The following is a 20,686-nucleotide window of genomic DNA, read 5'->3' as shown; positions in this document are numbered from 1 at the left end:
ACCAAAATTCAAATGGTATATTGGCAAGGAGTCCCTGGAGTGCATCAACTAGATTACATATGTCGGGGTATGTATTAATCAAAAAAGAGAAAATAGAAGAGGACCCAAAAAGTGGGGCCCTCCCGTCCCCTGCACACTGTTTACTGATGCCACATAGGGCCTTCAAATATATGGATATAGATATATAACAGCAGTTTGTTAGTTGAGCATATAACAATTTATTTGGCAAAGAGGAAAACAAAATTTGCCAAAAGGCACATTCTGTTGTACAAAGTAATTCGTGACGTTTAACATATTAAAACAAATTGTGAAGAAGCAATAAATGATGGAGAGGTGATGCTGTCCAATTGTGGAGTGGCCGACGCGTTTCGAGGGTAACCTCTTCTTCATAAGGGCCCAATTGAACTGTTGACAACATTTCAAGGAGACAAAAAGTAAAATCTTTTATTTTATTTCCATAACAGTCAAGGACTGACTGACAAGCTGTACATAACTCGGGATGCTAGCGAGATGGTGAAGAGCAGAATACTGGAGATCTAGTATGGTGAAAAGAGTGAACTAACAGATCAAAGAGAAACACTCTATACTAATAGCTAAACACATAACAAAGGAGATGTATTGTGTGAGATCCACCTACATGGTGGGATCTAGAAAATGGCGTGATGAAGAGTCAGACAGATCGAGATAAGCCAAAAGCGGTAGTGGGTTCTAAATAGCAAGGACCACCCTTGAATAGTGAAAAAGCTGAGTCAATATGGGGAGCGTGTTTAAGAAAAAACCATACCCCTCCTGTGGACGGAGAAAGAATAACTCCAAAAGAGCGCTACTGAATAAAATAAATAATACTTAAAATAAACCGGAATTGGTTTTGAAGAATGCACTCACTCGAGTTGCGGGACGAGTAGCCAAGGCAACAGGGGCATCCGTGTGGTCAACAAGTATTCGAAACAATTATACGATGCAGGGCATCTGCAAAGAGACACGTACTGCTGGCACCTAAGTGGGGACATATACATTTCTGTTATACTGGAGAGAAATGAACCTGGGGTCTCCCAACCGGGCAAAGGGACCCAAGTAGCGGTAGCTTACCTGTACAGTGCGGGGAACACTGTTAGTGGAAACTGAAACCGGCAGGCAGTGGCTCCGCGCGGTCGTAACCTAGGGAACGAGCTGTGCTGGGGACACGCCGTCAGACGTAGAAAGGAAACTAAATAATAAACATAGAAAAGGGCATAGAAGCCGGTGAGTGAGGAATATGGAGGCCATCATGCAATGGCGCATAGTGCAAGCGTACTCATAGGGACTGACCAGAGATCAGGATAAATAAGAAAAGTAGAGTTAATATGTTCCATAATGAAACATAAGAATTCTGGTGTTCACCATCGCAACGCATTTTATAATTTTGGTTCTAATGGAACAGAAATTTGTGAATAGTACAATAATCGTTACAGTCATGATAGATAACACAAATGGTACATGCAGTTTACTCTTAATAGTCCAAAACAAATCATGTAGAGTCATGAGGCTACTCATTATATAGTGAGACAAGTATAATTCAATGGCAAGGGGATAAAAGATTGCGATGTAGCCTATTACTCATACAAGGTTCGAACGAATGGAGAGATGGTTCAATTGGTCATTCGTGAACAGGTGCAAACATTTAAGTGACTCTACATGATTTGTTTTGGACTATTAAGAGTAAACTGCATGTACCATTTGTGTTATCTATCATGACTGTAACGATTATTGTACTATTCACAAATTTCTGTTCCATTAGAACCAAAATTATAAAATGCGTTGCGATGGTGAACACCAGAATAAAATGCGTTGCGATGGTGAACACCAGAATTCTTATGTTTCATTATGGAACATATTAACTCTACTTTTCTTATTTATCCTGATCTCTGGTCAGTCCCTATGAGTACGCTTGCACTATGCGCCATTGCATGATGGCCTCCATATTCCTCACTCACCGGCTTCTATGCCCTTTTCTATGTTTATTATTTAGTTTCCTTTCTACGTCTGACGGCGTGTCCCCAGCACAGCTCGTTCCCTAGGTTACGACCGCGCGGAGCCACTGCCTGCCGGTTTCAGTTTCCACTAACAGTGTTCCCCGCACTGTACAGGTAAGCTACCGCTACTTGGGTCCCTTTGCCCGGTTGGGAGACCCCAGGTTCATTTCTCTCCAGTATAACAGAAATGTATATGTCCCCACTTAGGTGCCAGCAGTACGTGTCTCTTTGCAGATGCCCTGCATCGTATAATTGTTTCGAATACTTGTTGACCACACGGATGCCCCTGTTGCCTTGGCTACTCGTCCCGCAACTCGAGTGAGTGCATTCTTCAAAACCAATTCCGGTTTATTTTAAGTATTATTTATTTTATTCAGTAGCGCTCTTTTGGAGTTATTCTTTCTCCGTCCACAGGAGGGGTATGGTTTTTTCTTAAACACGCTCCCCATATTGACTCAGCTTTTTCACTATTCAAGGGTGGTCCTTGCTATTTAGAACCCACTACCGCTTTTGGCTTATCTCGATCTGTCTGACTCTTCATCACGCCATTTTCTAGATCCCACCATGTAGGTGGATCTCACACAATACATCTCCTTTGTTATGTGTTTAGCTATTAGTATAGAGTGTTTCTCTTTGATCTGTTAGTTCACTCTTTTCACCATACTAGATCTCCAGTATTCTGCTCTTCACCATCTCGCTAGCATCCCGAGTTATGTACAGCTTGTCAGTCAGTCCTTGACTGTTATGGAAATAAAATAAAAGATTTTACTTTTTGTCTCCTTGAAATGTTGTCAACAGTTCAATTGGGCCCTTATGAAGAAGAGGTTACCCTCGAAACGCGTCGGCCACTCCACAATTGGACAGCATCACCTCTCCATCATTTATTGCTTCTTCACAATTTGTTTTAATATGTTAAACGTCACGAATTACTTTGTACAACAGAATGTGCCTTTTGGCAAATTTTGTTTTCCTCTTTGCCAAATAAATTGTTATATGCTCAACTAACAAACTGCTGTTATATATCTATATCCATATATTTGAAGGCCCTATGTGGCATCAGTAAACAGTGTGCAGGGGACGGGAGGGCCCCACTTTTTGGGTCCTCTTCTATTTTCTCTTTTCTGATTTAGGCTTTGTGCCAAGGCCTTTTTTCCTCCCCCGCACCTTTAAATTCTTAAACCAGCTCTTCTGTACATATAATGATGATTTGAATTTCTATATCAATTGTTACCAGGTGTGCACCACTGTCAGCATTTTTGTTTTCTCCATATGTATTAATCAAAGCCTGATTGAAACACTGTGGGCACTGAGATTAAGATCGAAAGTAAAAGAAATTGGCTGCCCAAGGAATGATTCTCCATCAGAGATTTGGCACATTAGCATTGATTCCCCTCAGAGTGTCCAATTCTCTCCTATGGTGCAGAAACAGGACTGAATCGCCCCCTGGTAAATTTGGGATATCTTAGGAGTGTTTTGGAAGAGGGTGCTTTGTCTCCTGAGAAGCCTACCGGTGACCGTATTAGATTTGAATTGGGACTGCAATCCGTATATTCAATATCCTTATGGAAGTCGATAACCTTGTTCAGGAAATCTCTTATAGCCCAAACATCTCCTCCATTGCATATCTTAGATAAGAGATTGTCCAAGGGGGTGGAATGGCCCCTTGATTACTGGAAATCGAAATGTATTGCATGCTTATCAAAGCTGGATTTATCTTCAGAGCTCTTAGTTAATAATCCAATGGCTGTTAAAATGAAATTACAATGCCATGATTGGATATCAACGCAAGAAAAAAGAAACCAATGTGCTTTGATGAAGGATTATCCTGGAGAATGAAGAGCGTTGAAAATGATCCCTAAATATCTGGTGAAATTTCCCTGTCCGGTCTATAGAGGGCAATTTATGAGATTCTGCTTCATTCTATACCTAACTAAAAGAACTCCTGGGATCTCGTAAACAAATTGGAAAACATGCGCTGACCTGTAGATTCTATGAAAAACAAGATGTGGTAGAAACATTGAAACATCTAATAGTCTCATGTGTGGGACTAACTGCCCTAAGAACTTTATTATTTGGGAGTCGTCTTTATTGACAGAGTTAATGTTATCTCCAGATGAATGGTGGAGGATGCTACTATTAGGGGAGACTACATCTATGAATTTTTTTTCTTTTTTCAGTGGTGACATTGTTAAATTAGCTTTTTAAGCATAACAGGGTCAGATATACCAGTCGAAAGGATGGAATTTGAAGGTGCTATTGTTGGATCTTGATTTTTTTGTTTTTTTTTTGTTTAGTTGTGATGAGTCTGCTCGTTTCATTTGCTTATTCCCCTGATTATGTATAAGTTACATTATCCCTGTATGGAATGGCTCTTTTTACCCAAGTGCATTTTTCTTTTTTCTTTTATGATGAAATGATGTGCAATGATTTGGAAATGTTAAAAGTTTGAAATAAACCAATACAACAACAAAAACACAAAAAAAGAAGGCAAACCAGCAGAACAAATACTGACTTGAAAAATTCAGCCCTATTGCCTCAGAAATTAACTAAGCCGTTTGACTTATTCAGGAGTGATTTAAGTCCTACAAACTGGCAAGAATGCCCTAACTGGTTCCTTGCAGAAAAGGAGGGCAGCCACCAATCTATGGCGTCAAAGGGACTCCAACATCCGATGCTTGCGTTCAGGTTCCATAACAAAGATGAGCCCAGGCGCAGGTGCAAGTATGAAGATTTATGTGCTTGAATAGGGGGAGGAGGGCAAAAAGGCAAAGTAAGCAAGCCCATGAGGACCCAATGAGGAACGTCTGGGGCTCTAGTTTTGTCAAGAGTGGGGGAGGCGGGAAATTAATTGTACCGCCTGATTCCAGTGAAGAAGACCCAAGGGTCACAGTTACACAGGTGATTTACTATGACAGGATTGTTTCTGGTCTCTATCGGGTCTCATGGTTCCGGTAGCTAGCCTTGAGGAATCCAACCAAGGAAGGCCGTTACAGTGGTCCCTCGACACTGAAGTAATAATAATAATTTTATTGTGACTTAGTTTACTATGAAACTTTACACATAAAATATATCTTAAAAAAGAACAGGATTATAGTGAGGAAACTTATCAATAATCAACAAAACATTACATAAAAGATGCCAAGAAAGGCAATACATTATATTATTTAAATATACATTTCCTAAAACCATATAAAACAACTTCAATTTTAGGTTCACATTTACAATAATTCTGAAACCATGTCTTACCACAAAATGCCATATAATCTCTATTGAGTGTTTCAGATAGAATATCAGTCTAATACCGTAATGTTACGAATCCTATACAGATAAATGCCAATGTTGGCTAGCAATCCTTCATGGTTTTCATCTTTAATTATGCATCGACTCTTCCTTATGTCCACCTATATGGTTATCTTAAGTCTTATTTCCACTTCCAGCCAGATATTGTACAGTGCCATCAGGAGCCTTATACTGTTTGAATTAATACAGTGATGCCAAAATAGTTCCTCACAGATATAACCTTGGTTATGCACAAACGGCCCCAAACCAAGGCTTATGGTACATGACATTTTACAGCATTCGGTCAGTACGTGTCTGGCCGTTTCTAGCCGATTCACTTCTTTACATAACCTGCAAAGCCGTAATTCTAGGGGGATCCTATCTCTTCTACCTGTTGTCATTAAGGTGGGCAGTTGTTCTAGCCTTAGAAGTAATATAAAACGTCCAAGTCTCCTATTTGGGCATAGATTGAGATATCTCTGCATATTTTTGTAGTTATACAGTCTATACTGGACGAACTGATAGCTTTTCAACTTCTGGAGATGGGCATAATTCTCCAGCCAATCCCAAAGCTCTATGCGTTTAACCAGGGCCCTTTGCGTTTCTATGGTAACACTGCCTTCCCTAGTTTGCCACCCAATGGACTGCAGAAATTTAGACATTTGCTCCTTCAAGGGGCACGCAGGTTGGTCTTTCAAGATCTCTAAGTAGACCGCCTTGAGTAGCCCATTCTTAGTCTCCTCCCTCATTCTTAGATATAGTAGGGATCGCTTTTTTAATACAATCGCTTTCAATGAGGTCAGCCCCAATTCTAGTCTTAGTATTGCCATTGGGATTCCCGGTGGAAGGCCCAGGATAGAGCGCCAAAATTTCCCCTCAATCACCTGCAACCATTTCAGGTCAGAGTTGAGGAGGGCTTCTAGACCATAGGTGATCATAGGTGATAATACCTGCATGTACAGTTGTCTCGTTCCCCAGATAGTAAATCCCCCCTGTTTCAATGTGAATCTATGGAACAGTGCTGTCAGTTGGGTTGCCTTTACATTGCGTGACTGCTTACAGAGAACATAGTCGCCGCTAGTCTCAAATTCTATCCCTAGATAGCGGTAATGAGGAGAATAGGCAATGGTATCTATACCTACTCTAAGCTGTATGCGTGTGGTGTTCTTGATGGTAAATCTCATTGCCTTAGTTTTATCCAGATTAATTTTGAGGCCATTTCTCTCAGCGTATTCCCATAGGGCAATGGCCGACCTTCGAAGCCCACCAATTGTGTGATCTAAAATAACCAGGTCGTCCGCATAGGCCAGGACAGGGCAGATGGAATCTCCTATTTTCGGAGGGCAATTTGTCGCTGCCGTAATGGCCCCCGGGATGTCATGTACATACATATTATAGATCAGTGGGGCCGTGACACATCCTTGTTTAACCCCCCTGTTTTGGAGCACACTTCTAGTGGTGTGTCCTTCCTGATCTAACTTTACTTTAGCAGATGTATTCTGGTGGAGTAATCTAAGATAATAGGTCAGGCCGTCCGGGCAACCCATTGCTTTTAGCTTCCTCCAGAGGGCCTCTCTTGGGATAGAGTCAAATGCCGCCGAGAAATCTAGATAGAGGGCATATAGTGGTGGTTGCCCACTTGATCTGGCACGTGTTCTCAGAAGGTCCAGCACCATGATGTTGTGTGCCGTCGAGTATCCTTGCCTAAAGCCGCTCTGAAATTTGCAGAGTATGTCTGATTGCTCTACCCAGAGCTGCAGCTCCTTTAGTAGGAGAGAGGCAAATATTTTGCCCGTGACATCCAGCATTGAGAGTAGTCTATAGTTGCTAGGATCCGCTCGATTACCCTTCTTAAAGACTGGTATGAGCACCGCTGTTTGCCAGGATCGGGGAATTCTCCCTTCTTTTAAGATCTTTTTGAACATTATAGCTAACAGGGATGCCCAGAATTCAGGATGCGCCTTCATCACAATATTTGCTAGACCATTCGGGCCCGGGGCGCGGGAGGACTTTAGTTCGGAGATTATATTCAGCACCATTTGATATGTTACATTAAAAGGGGGGTTAGGTGGCCTATAAATCAATATATGAGGTTCCCCTGAGTCTGCTTTGGAATTCCTATTCTCAAGGAAGGCTGTCCATGTTTCAGCATTAATAGGGTTAGCTAATGTACCTTGTGTAGTGCCTCGCGCATCACCCAGCAGAGTCCAGATGTTCCGTGTTTTGCCTGTACAGATCGTATTAACTAGTCTTTGCCAGGCCTTGATTTTATCTAGTTTCCGTTTGGCCTTGATCATGGCTCTAAATTTATTTTTAATACTCCTTACCCTCAGAAAGTAGACGTCTGGGGGGTGAGCTTGTCTCTTGGCCAACCGGAGTTCAGCTCTACGCTCTCTTTTCAAGTTTCTCATAGCTATGTCAAAGGGTGGCATTTCCCTACCACAGAGAATCATGGGCCTCATTCGACAGACTGCATGTTGTTTAGCAAAGTTGCAGATCCAGTATTCAATGGCTTCACTCGACATCTCCTGGAAGTCCGGTAGTGAATTTGGATCAATATTGGCTAACGCTGCCACAGCAAGAGCGACGTTTTTGTCTGACCAGCTGATCCTAGTGCCAGTTTTATTTGGTACAATATTACCCATGTTAATACTAATAGGAGCTTTTGTCCCGATATTCAATTTGCATATGAGTGTGGCATGATCACTCCACTCATTGGGGGTTATTTGCATGTCCTCCACTATCTCGTAAAGGCTAGGGGAAACAAAAATGTAGTCTATGGTACTTCTCGAAATGCCGTTGGACCAGGTATAGTTACCTGGCGAGTCACTCGCTGTTTTACCATTAAGCATTTCAAAGTCCCACAGATCAAACAAATGTTTCCACCCCTGGCCTTCGGGATCATTTTTTTTGGAGTGTAGCATATAACTTTTGGTTTTTAAATTAGGGTTGTAGGCCTTCTCTAAGTTGCCGCTCATGTGGCAGTTGAAATCTCCCACCACTATAACCCCAGTGTTCCCAGATTTTAGCAACCATGTGGCCAATGGATTATGTAAGGCCTCCTGGAGTTGTTCTCTTATTTGTGCGCCCGGGGGGGTTATAAAAACTGACTAATAGTAAGTGCTCCATTCCTGACTGGTTATTATGGTCGACCTCAACTGCCATCAAGTTACTGGAACAATCAGTTTTCACTAATTTAGAGCCAAACATATTAGCCACCCCTATGATAAGTCCGCCATAGGGTCTTCCTTTTGTACCTTTATTAGCTACCGTTTGATAGATAACAAAACCATCCAGGATCAATGGCTCAATTGCCCATGTTTCTTGAAGGCAAAAGCAACTATGTTTATCTAGGATCTTAATGGAGCCGTCAGTTGACACCAAATGAGCAAAACCCCTACAGTTCCAGGAGAGAATAGACATATCTCATTGCTTTAGCAGTACTTGTGGTAGCGAGTCCGCAAGCCATTTTAATGTTTGTTGTATGTCTGAAATGCCCACATTTTTACCTTCCGGGAAATTGGGGCGAGGGTTAATTTCAGCTGTCAGGTCTACCTTAGTGGACAGTTGACGTATGTCTGGTTCATTGATATCTGCATCAACCTCCACATCGACTGCTTTCAGTTCGGTCTTATAGCTCCTTAGCAATGTTGCTGTAGATAAAAACTTACAGTGCAGTGCTGAAACCTGAGGATTAGGGCCATTTAGTGGTTCCACGAATTGGAAATCGTCTGACTTGAGGACCCTCAGTTGTGGTACATAGCTCAGTCTAAGTAGTAATTCGGAGCGAGAGAGCCATTTTGAGTTTTTACTTAGGTACAAATTCTTTATAAGACATATACGATTTCCTTCCATGGTAGATGTAGATTCGATGGGACGAGTTATAGTAGATGTTACTGATAACTCTAAAGGGCTCTCGAAGTTGTCATTGTCCACAGTCTCTGGTCCTTCACTCGGGTTTTCCTCCTCACATAAGTCCTCCACCTCCGCAGGCTCAATCATTTTTTCTCTATCGGGTATTAGCCAACTAGTCAGGCATCCCTTATCACTGTTCTTCCTTTTCTTTGCTCTGGCTGCCCGTTTTTTGGCTTTCTTTGAGGGGTACCCTGCGGATTCCTTGTCCGACTTGGGAAAGACCCTTTCTTTAGCTCTTTTAATCCTTGCTGCCCTCCTGGCCATTCTGCGTTGCTTACGCGAGAAGAATAATTCTTCGTTTTCTTTGTCTGTCTCCAACCCGGGCTGTGAAGCACGTCAGAATGATGTTCTTCACTTGCGTCCACCAATTTTATGGCTTCCGAGAGATTAGACTCTGCTGATTGGTCGACTTCAGCAGTACCCTCTTCTTTCTCTCTCACGGCCCTCTCTAAGGTTAGGGCATTTGAGTTGTCTAGGATTTTCCCCGTCATTTTCAGTAAAACCTTAAGGGCAAATTGCAACGATGCAACTGAGGACTGAATCTCCGCGATCTCTGTAGCTCCCGGGAAAGTATCAGCCAGGCATATACTTTCAGCTATAGGACTGTCCTCCATAGAGGCCATCGCTAGATTTGGTGATGCTGATAGTCTGCCCATGGCTTCAACTGGAGTCGGGGATGCAAATGGGATGTTTCTCTGCTTGTTTGAATTAGCACAATTCACGCTGATAGGTAGCGAGCATGGGGCAGGAGTCATTTTCCTCTGAATATTAAGACATAGTTCTAATAAAGAGTTATTGTCAATGTCGTCGTAATTGGAGGCACATATAGATCCTGCGTTGGAAGGCGCCAGAACCAGTTCTTCCTCAATTGTGGTCGAATTAGTTTCAGGAAGTGGGTTTTGCGGGAAAAACTCAGTGATCATTCCCTGATCCGCAGGTACATCGTTCTTAGCTTTCTTTTTGGGTTTTGCCCCCCCAGCAGTGTTGTTTGCGGGATTCTTAGTTGTCTCCATTCCCTTGGTTCCTCTAAGATTGTACTTTGACTGTAGGGATCTCTTCTTCGGAGGCATACGGATTTATACAATTTGGCACCCTCCGGTCTTTGTAGCGTCCAGGATCAAAGGCCTAAGCCCGCAGTCTCCTGTGCGTATGACCTTAAAGCCCGCTTTCGTAAGATGGGTAGCACTGGCCCCACTACTCACTTCTAAGAGCAGATAGGCCTAAGGTAGGAATCTTGGATCCAGCAAAGCTTTTGCAGAAAAAGGCCCCACTGGCCAGGGTGGGTTGCGGGTAAGTGCTCCACTGGGGGTTATTAGGGCGCAAAAGCTCTCCACTCTCCGCCCAGTTGTGTTCCTATCCCAGCTGGCCCTCTGGTTCTATTGTGCTGCCTGATACAAGTTCAAGTGTGTCAACCAAAGGGTCTCAATGCTGGATCTGTATAGATCTAAATGCAGAGAGCGTAAGATGCAGCCCCATGCGTATGCTACATAGCTCCCCACTCACCTTCGGAATGTACAAAAAACCCTCGTTTTCTTTGTATATGGGGGCCGCCGGGAGAAGGCACGCTACCCGTCCTCCTTCTCCTGCTCCGTGACTCCCCAACAGGGCACGTAGTCCTGCTCCCCGTCCTTTCACTGCTCTGACTGCAGTTCGCGTGGGCGTCGGGGGACCGAGGGCCACGTAGTAACTCGTCGGCACCCGTGTGCATCCGTATCGGGCCGGTCGCTCCTCGCTCAGCCGCTCAGCTGCTTCGTTAGAGGAAAGGACCCTACGGCGTGGGACGAACGTGTATGCGCGAGTCAGGAAGTGTCAAGCCGCACCTCGAATCAGACACAGCGTACGCAAGTCCGTACTGCGAGAGGCCGCTTCCGACACAACAATCAGCATACATCTGACACTGAAGTAGGGCAGGTAATGTAACTGGTGGTGAGTAAACTGCTGGCAACAGTGATGGGACAGAGGACTTCAGCTCTGGTGTGCAAACAGCCTGTTGACACGTGCAGTAGCAAGGCCATGAAGATGTCCCTCAATGTTGCATGACATTGGCAGCAGCAGGTACAGCAGCTTGGTGCCCATATTCAAGACTGGATCTGCTCACAGGGTGTGCAGATCTTCTGGAGCAGATCTGCCTGTCCCTGAAGACAGGAGCCCACCAAACAAAAAGCATGGTGAAGAACCAGTTGGCACTACTTTATAATGGTAGGGAGACACCTGCTGTGGAGGTTCCTTGGTCGAATGAGGCAGAGCCTGGTCTTACGGGAGTGCCTTGGCCAGTGGCATTTTCATCAGCCGTCCCGGCATCCTTCACAGTTCTCTTGGGCCTTCGGATTAGGAGTTTCAGTGGGCTATGAAGACTAGTTCCAAAACCACCTCAGATATACAAAATGCTGGCCTTGGGGTGGCCACAGCACACCCATCGGGAAATAAACCAATTCAAACATTGAGTGATTATCGAATCCTAGAGGCACCTGTGACATTGGTTGAAGTGAGGATGTGTAATAGGATATCTGGACCCTGAACCAACTGTCAACCGTTCCAAGCACAGAGTGCCATTCCGAGTCTCTGGATAGAGCCCAGTAAGACCAATGATCATATGTGGCCAATCTCTACCCTTGAACAGGAGGAAGATACCAACATATAGGCAGTGGTCTGCATAGACCGGCTTAAACTATGGTATCCATTTTGGCCATTGTAGTAGCCGAGCAAGGGTAGCTATTTGAGCCATTGTAGTGGCCACTCTGGCAGGAAAAATAAATGTGTTCAGTACTGCACCAGTGGAATATATTAAAAAAAAATAGATATTCTCCATCATGTCAGGGACACTCTGTCAAAATAGTGACAAATACACATTATAGAAAGAGGAACGGGAGATGGAGACAGCCTGTGAGAAACCAGAAGGTGTCTCACCCACTAGTCCCCAGGGATCTGTCCTCCAGGTGGCCAGGGCACGGCCATCGCTTTTGGATCCAGTTCCTGGGGGTGGACCAGTGTGGGAGAATCACCTGGGTGAGAGGTCTTCGGGGAGTAGGACACCGAATGATGAGACCCGGTATCCCCTTCCCTGTAACACCTTTTCCCCATCCTACCAAGTAGGATATTTAGGAACTCTACCCACCCCCCCCCCCCCTTTAAAACACGAACACTTTCTCACAGGCAGCCCGCTATGAGAGAAAACAACACCCGAGCAGTGTACCCGACATGTCCCAATACAATGGTCATACAATTACTGACCATCACACATAACTGACTTCCATTAAGCTTCCCCACACAGATAAAAGGCGGAGCACAAGAGCACACTGAGCGAGGCAAAGCACACGAGGAAACGGCAGTTTCGTGACGGCAGCTGAATGAGAGAGGTTAAGACGGCAAAACGGAAGGGTATCGCAAGGAGGGAAGTTCCCTTGACCTTTTCGACAAGGAACTTAATTTTCAGAGACCTCAAGAATAGAAAGCATAAGACCAGGAAACCAGGCTGAAGAATCCTGCATTGTGTGTCGGAGATACCCGGGGCCCTCCTGCGTCAATAATCAAGGCAGGGAGAAGTGCCAGCCGCCGTGGTACCTTCCTTGGCTCCAAGAAAAAAGCAGCGTCATTGAATCAACACAACCAGTGAGTTGGGGAGACCGATACAAGACCGGTCTGTGTTGAAGCCAAGGTTGCAAGCAGCAACATTGTATGGTGAGTGCTGGAACGAACATTGTTAAAACGTGTGTGGTAAGAGACGCAAGTTAAGTTGAACTGCTGATGAGTGACTGAACTTTAAAAAGCAAGATAAAATAATTTTGACGAGTGGTCTGGCACCGCGTGGGTGCTTAATCAAAGATTTCTGTAAGGTATCCAGATGAGAAGTGAAAGTGAGAAAAAGGTTATATCAAGAAGAGAACAAGTCATTGTGAATCGAAGTGGTCCTGCGATGGGTCAAGCAAAGACCTGCGCACAGTATAACGTCTTCGATTTTGATCAAGTGGGTGTAAGGAACTTCTGGTGGCAACAGTAAAGACAGACACAAGGGATCACAGTTCAAGGGTGTTTATTCAACTGCAAAATGGGTGAGATAAACGCCTAATCTAAATCTAAGATGGGCGCAAGCTACAACCATCAAAATAATAATAATGCAGTCCTAGTGGAGTCTTTAAAATAAAAAGGATCTATACAAAAAGAACCTATTGCCAATCCTTACAGCTAAATTAACAATGTGTGGGAATGTTCATGAAAAGAGTGTTCATGAAATAAGTCAGGATGTTAGGGGCGGGGTCTCCCTTCCCTGCGGGACAAGGCGGGACTCTTGAGCACAACACACTCCTGGGCTTCTTCTACACGAGGACACAGTTCATTCACATGTACCAGGGCCTTCTCAGCCCAAGTCTCTCAAATTATTCAAAAAGTCTCTTACTTCAGAGGGCTTGATGAAGTTAAACCATCCAACAGTTCCTTCTACTCACACAGTTCGTAGGATGACTTGGTTTCACCCGGGATACCCTCAGTCGGGCTCCGATCCCCTTATCACAATTCTTTCAAACAAAAAGTTATTTCTGGATTATTCACATAGGGTGATTTGCTATCCACCCTCACACATGTTCAAATAGTTCTCAATGCTTTCCCCTGGATCGGGCGTAAACGCAAGTTCCACAGTGTTTCATAAAGCAAGGTTCCCGTCCACTTGTTTTCTTGGCGTCCCTCAGTTGGGTTCACACTTGCCACGTTACAGTTCACAATTTTACATTCATTAAAGGCTTTTCCTTGTACACAGATTTTGGCTCTTTACTCTTTACCTTTGTTTGACCACTGACTTTGATTAGCAGATGCGCTGGTCCCTGCCAGGGCCTTCTGGTATATGCAGTTCACAACATTTTCACTTGACTTCCATTAGTCACAATTTCTTTAGGTTCGTTCGCGGTTTCACGGAACACGCCACATGCTACCGTATCTCTCTTCTCCTTACGCAAGCCGGCCTTTTGTGCTCGTTTCACTCACGTGTCGCGTAGGATACTTTCTTGTGGTTGTTGCCTTATAAAGGAATGGTTCGGTCAGAAAATATTATTGGCCAAAAAGATGGCCAATAATAAAACAGATATCTAAAATATATGTATTTTTTAAGTCCCTATGGAAAGTTTCGAGCAAATTAAGCTCAAACTTTAAAATTGGAAGCACTAGGGGGCATCCATTTTGTGATTTCAGGCAGCCTCCTCGGCTCTGCGTTTGCGGCACTAAACAAGCGGCAAAAGCCCCCTACTGGGAGCTTTTGCTTACTGCAGCCTAAGCAGAGCTGAGGAGGCTGCCTTCACTTTCATTGTACGTTTTCTGCGCTCCCCAAGCCCAGGGAAGCACAGAAAACCTAAAATGAAGGCAAAAAGCCGAGGCGCACCAATTAAAAATATAACGTTGTATTTGTGATTGCTGTGGTTGGAAAACCACGGCAATCACAAATACAACAACATTGTTATTCTGACAGCGGCAGCTTTCGCGTGGAGTCTCCTGGGCTCCCCCAACCCTGAGGGAGTCCAGGAGACTCCCAGCGAAAGATGCTGCATTCAGAATAACGTTTTTGGATTTGTAAATACTGCAGCATTTACAAATACAAAAACGTTGTATTTCTAAACACCGCGGCATGGAAACACAACCGTGTTGTGTTTCTGCCTGCCTTGGCTTTCACTTTGGGGGAGCACCGGAGACCCAAAGTGACAACCGCGTTGCGTTTCTGCCTGCCGTGGCTGTGTTTCAAAAACGCTGCGGTTTTTCTTTCAAAGTTTCTTAGGCTCCTCCGGCTTGGAGGAGCGCGAGAAACTTAGAAAGAAAAACCAAACCAGAGGGCTCCAAGCTGAAGCTACCGCAAACATAAATACGTTTTAAAAGCTGCAGTTTACCGGGCTCCTCCAGCCTGGAAAACTTAGAAAAAAACCACAGCTAGTGCTTGATATTTTTAAAAAATAGCACTTACCGAGATGCAGCTGCAGCTTTCCTGCCTGTAGTCTCTGTTCCCCGTCCTCCGAGTCCGGCACCAATGAAGCAAAAGCCACCCAGTGGTAGCTTTTGTTTACTACAGCTGGCTGGCTTTTGCTTCATTAGTGCCGCAAGCACAGGCGGCATCGATTTCACAAAATGGATGCCCCTTAGTGCTTGCAATTTGAGCTTCATTTGCTCGAAACTTTCCATAGGGACTTAAAAAATATATATATTTTAGATATTTGTTTTATTATTGGCCATCTTTTTGGCCAATAATATTTTCTGACCGAACCCTTCCTTTAAAGTCAAGGTTCAAGGTACAGCTGCACCTGGCTCTTCCCAACTCATTTGTTCACCCGAAAGAGGCGTCTGTCAGCCTTGTACACGGGAGAGGAGTTTCCTTTCTCTTTGAAACGTTCGACCTTCAGGGTTTAGCTAATATGGTGCTGTTTGGCCTGCCCCGTTCGGCTTTCTCGATCGATTCTGCTCCCAGGGAACTGCTCTTGTACCGCCATGCTTGCCTTGCTCAGCTTTCAAAGTTCATAAATGAAGGCTTCCCTCAGCCGAGTTCGAGCCTCCTTTCACAGTCCACAATTCTCTAGAAGAGGTTTTGGAACTTCTAGTCCCTGAATGCACTGGTCTGATTTTGCTCCCACTTCGCAGCTCCCCGAAATTGTATTTTCGAACCTTGGGAGCTGCCGGAGCTAAAAGGGGCTGTTAGTTTAAGGTCAGGGTCTCTCCCTCTGCCACCAGAGACCAGGGTTCGCCTGCTTGCCCCAGGGGTGGAGTTGGGCTGTTGGTACCGCCAGGCAACCGCAGCTGCCCCTGGTCTTGCCTTCTGGAGGTGCAGTTCCCTCCTCCACACTGCAGTCTCCTTACTGGTAGCAGGGTCAGTGTTTGAGCGGTTTTCCTCTCCCCGGGTCCATGCAGCTCACTAGGGCTTTCTCCTTCTCTCTGGCACCTTCCAGCATCCCGACTCGCTAGAAGTGTGCTCTACTGCTCCTCCCTTTATACTTCCTGGAAGTGGTGATTAGATGGTGTGCATGGTTGTGAAGGGAGGCCTGACTTTGCCTGTCCTCTTTAGTGGGACAGTCTGATCTAGAAAGGGGAGAGTCTGTCTTCTGTGGCCCTCTGTTGGTAATCCTCCTCCTCCCAATCTCTCTCCTCGTCCCAGTGGTTTTAGGGAAAGACAGTGTGGAGGGATTATGGGAGTTGTAGTTTTTCCAAAGGATACTGGGAAAAACCATGTGGGTTTTTGTCAGGATGAAGGGGGGGTAACTGTAGTGTTGTGTACAAATGGGTTATTGACAAAGGTATCCAATAATGACAGAGGGGACGTCGGGTAGGGATGTATTGGAACGGGGGAATACCGTGTCTCGCCCAAGGGCGTTCCTCCCACAGTCTCCCAGGGTGCCCATCCCAGGAGATCCTCCCTCGCTTGTCTGTCCCCAGGGTTGAGATCCAAGAGTGATGGCCCTTCCCTGGCCACCTCAGTCGGGGATCACCGGGAATAGCATGGGAGAAATGCCTCAGGTTTCTCACATGGGGGAGACCAATTGAAGGTTTCATGACAAAGTGAGTCTGAGCCCGGCAGAGGGGGATCCGGGGTCAACAGTAAATCACCCGAGAAGTTGTATGTGAAATCCTACGAAGAAAGGAACTTTAATGTTTGTCGGGTTGCATCAGGCCCTCTGAAATAAGGGACTTTGAATGGCAAAGAGACTTTGTAACAGAAGGCCCTGATGTTGAAGTTTTGAACTGCATCCTCGCGCTAGAGAAGCCAGAGTGTGCTAAGCTTGAGTGTGCCACCTTATCCCGTGCTGAAAACGTGGGGAAGGGAAGCCAGCGGCTTGAATATCCCGACATATCATTTCTTGAACACTTTTCTTTTGCGTAACATTGTTTCCCACACTATTTGTATTTAGAAGTAAGGCTTGGCAATAGGTTTTAGTATAGGCCCTTTTATATTGACACTCGACTAGGACTGCATTATTATTGGATGGTCGTAGCTTGCTCCCATCTTTAGATTTATGGTTACATAGGCGTTTTTCAAACCCAATTGAAGTTCAATAAACACCCTTGAACTGTGATCACTTGTATCTGTCTTACTGTTTGATACCATGCCTTCCTTACAGTACTTTCGGCAGGTAGTTGTGCTACACAGTAGGTAGAATAGCCAGGTCCCACTGTACTGGTAGCCTTAAGTGCTTGCCAAGAAGTGAGTTGCAGTGGCAAGTGGGGTGGAAAATGTACCTTACTTGCATGAAAGGGACAAGGAAAAAAAAAAGCCACCAAAACTGCTGGGGGTTTCAGAAAATGAAGCCAAAAAGCACCAAAAAAGGGCTATTTCTAACACAGTTCGGACACGCTTTGAAAATCAGTTTTAGAAAGAACAATAATCAAAGTAGTCACAGGTTAGTGTATGAACGTGTCTCTATTAGGAGCCGGGACTAGGGGAAGATGGAATTGCCTTGTAAATGAAAATGTTAATATTATTTGGGTTGTAGGTGCCTCTGTTCCCACGTGCATATTTTAATTGATAGAACAAGGACAGGAAGTGTTTTAGATTCCTTGAGAAGGAAGATTGCGTTGTTTTACAGTGTGTAACAGGTTGCCCAGTATATGTCACATACACGTGACCATAGTCTATCAACATATCCCCTACTCTTGGCCTCAAAATGTGCACCAGCCATTGGTGGGTGATAAATGACTCTTGGCAAGTAAATGGTTTGCTATATGCATGTGGAGCATTGAGGAGCCAAGTGCCTAGTTAGTAGGTTGCAACTTGAAAATGTTACCCCTGCTCTTCTCCCTTTCCCTCTTTGTCCTGCTTCTGCTGCTTCCTTGACTTCCAACTCCACTAGCGATGAGGGTGAGCAGGTGTGGGTCTGGGAGTATGAGACAGACGAAGGTGCTCACGACCTCTACATGGACATCGGGGAAGAGATCCGCTTCCGGGTAGTGGATGAGACCTTTCTGGACACGTCGCCTACAGGACCCAGTGCAGCTGATGCTTCCACCTCTACCACGGAGGAGGTGATAAAAAAGGATGCACCCTACACGCTTGTGGTAAGTTCTACACCTAGCCCTGTAGTTAAATACTCTGCGCACATGTGTGGAGTAAGGTATTTAGCTGCTCTGTTCTTTTGCAGCGGGAGGGGAGGGGGTGTCAGCAGGGCTCCGACTTTGGGATACTGTCTGGCAGTAAGAAATGTAACCCTTCGGTTCACTATGATGTTGACCTTTTAACACTTGGGCACATGTTTCTAATAAGACATGCGCTCCGTTTTATTTAAATGCTTGAGGCTTTTCATATGGTTTGGCCACGCACTTATGTGGTAGAATTATGGGTGCAAAGTTTGAAGAAATAATTTCATATTATTGGAACCGATTTTGCATGCGACTGTTGGGGGGGGGGGGGGGGGGGGTTGCTGGGTGTATTCCGAGGTATATCGAAAAATATTTATGAACTGGTATATGTGTATTCCAAGAGTACGTTACCCATGATCTGTAAAGAAATTGGTGCACAAATTAACATGGAGCAGTGACCAAAAGGACATCAAGTCTTGATTTATAAAGCTCAAACAATGCCCTAAAGATATCTATACCATTTGTGAGTATTTTTTTACCGTGCATGGGTGGAACTGGTTCCTCTTCTGTGTGCATTAGTGATCCTGTTTGATTGGCTTTTTTTATATTGTTAATGTCAATTAGACCTCCTACTCTTGTTCATATGCTGATCTGCTATATATGCTGCACATACAGTTCCTTGATTTTTATTTTTAATTTTTCTCTCGTGTTTGATGTACTCTATATACCAAAGATAAGTGATGGACATTTTAGAATATTAATACTATAGTTAAGAGTATTATTGGTTTCAGGTGATCTCTATATATTTAGTCATTTGAAATTACTGTACTTTAATTGTATTTCTTTGTACTGTATAGCAGCAAATAACGTACGTTTAAATAGAAACTACTTTGTCATCATAACCACTGAACTCCAAAATTAAAATATATTGTTCATATACTACGTAGTTAATGATTAGGCATGTTATTAAAGGACTTGAACGCTGCTCACATCCACCAGTGAGCTGTGTTCAGTCTCGCGTGACCCTCTTCGAATATATACACACTCGGTGAACTCGCAAAGAACATCACCTGTCAAATACTACACATCCCCTTCACAACCCAACACGATATGCAGTACCGTACAGAAACCAATACATAATCCTTGACTTTTGCTAGCACCCACTCATTATTTGTCCCTTCATTTTCTGTGCTTCCTGAACCTTGTTTGTCTAAAAACGTCAAGTATTCCAATCTCACTCATTTCCTCATTACAATCCTCAGTTGTTTTCTAAGCTAATGGCTCCAGACACACCAGTTTCAAAACCCTCAATGGTATTCCCCTCTTACTTACTGCACTCTCCCCATCACCATGAACCACATTGCTATCCGCGACCCTATTAGTAAAGGTACGTTTGGCACCACAATTGGCCACTCTGTTCACCTTCCAACCAATGCCACCTCCGACTTTGAAGAGTGTTATTAAATAACTTGATTACCTTAACAGGATGAGCATTTAGCTTAGCCTTTCTCAACCCTGTATCCCCACTTCAGTCTCCCAAAATCATCAGCCTTCGCACAATCTTCATTTTATTTTCTTTATAAATCTTTTTTTAATCATGTATTCTAAACAAGGTATACACCTTTTTGTTTGATCGCACTTTGTCGTTTTACAGAACGAACTGCAAGTTTCCCCTACAGTGTCCATTCTTGGCCCCTCATTTCCTGTTATAGTCACTCCTGGTATAATGCACGCAAAATTATTTCTCTGGTGTTAACACTCTTTGCCTCCTAGTAAAGCTCCCTTCTTTTGCCATGCCTCTTTGTCTTTGTTGTATTTGAAGCTGCTGCCTCTCCTAGTGTTTGACTACTTTCCCCATATTCTTTCATATTTTATATGGGTCACGTCATCTATGATATGCCATCTTGTTGAGTTCTACACCATTGATTTATATAATGTAGTAGCCACTGGTGTTATCTGCATCTTGTCAGACTAAATTGTACCCCTCGGAGACCCTCTGTTTAGTGAGGGGAAGTGTGCAGTGTATTTAGGTATTCTGAACCTTGTACAATTTACTTCAGAGTGGGACCATTATAATAATTTTTAAAAGGAAACATTTTCTACTTTCCCTCCATAGTTCCGATGGAACCCCATTCTTTTTGCTCTGTCGGTGATCCTGTTTTGACTTTTTGAAGGGAAGCCTTCAGAATGACTTCCCTTTTGCTTATTATTATGGGGAAACTGATCAGTCCTTCAGACAGTCAGTACTGTTTCCTTTTTTGAATTCTTGTTTTTTTAGTTACACACAGTCCTTGCTATGCAATGGGTTTCTTTTGTATCACCCAAGCTTTTTACACATGGGACTCTCGATTATTTCTATATGTGCCTAAAGAGAGGCATGTGGCAGCAGTTAAATCTTTACCTTGTTTGCATTATTTTTGGTTTGCACATTTGCATTTGCAACATAT

General features: G+C 44.1%; 1 protein-coding gene and 2 long non-coding RNA genes across 5 annotated transcripts in view; 2 read left to right on the top strand and 1 right to left on the bottom strand.

Annotated features, from left to right (window-relative positions):
• The window catches only part of POLR3H (RNA polymerase III subunit H), a 128,173-nt gene that overhangs the window by 70,221 nt on the left and 37,266 nt on the right, over positions 1–20,686 (top strand). For all 3 annotated transcript variants that reach the window (XM_069652764.1, XM_069652762.1, XM_069652763.1), the window contains one exon: positions 18,014–18,218. In XM_069652764.1, coding sequence (XP_069508865.1) covers positions 18,014–18,218 — 205 coding nt within the window. The remainder of the gene's footprint in view (positions 1–18,013; positions 18,219–20,686) is intronic.
• Positions 195–1,659, bottom strand: LOC138581441 (uncharacterized). The gene is made up of 3 exons (XR_011304554.1): positions 1,090–1,659; positions 886–996; positions 195–405 (listed from the first exon to the last, which is right to left on the bottom strand). It is a non-coding gene; the product is annotated as an uncharacterized lncRNA (long non-coding RNA).
• Positions 1,827–3,021, top strand: LOC138581440 (uncharacterized). Its single transcript, XR_011304553.1, has 3 exons — positions 1,827–2,126; positions 2,220–2,330; positions 2,811–3,021. It is a non-coding gene; the product is annotated as an uncharacterized lncRNA (long non-coding RNA).

Source organism: Ambystoma mexicanum, chromosome 3p (assembly GCF_040938575.1).
Source record: "Ambystoma mexicanum isolate Mex_15411 chromosome 3p, UKY_AmexF1_1, whole genome shotgun sequence".
Taxonomy (NCBI): domain Eukaryota; kingdom Metazoa; phylum Chordata; class Amphibia; order Caudata; family Ambystomatidae; genus Ambystoma; species Ambystoma mexicanum.
Note: the sequence above shows the minus strand (reverse complement) of the source record. Positions and strands in the feature narration are given on the sequence as shown.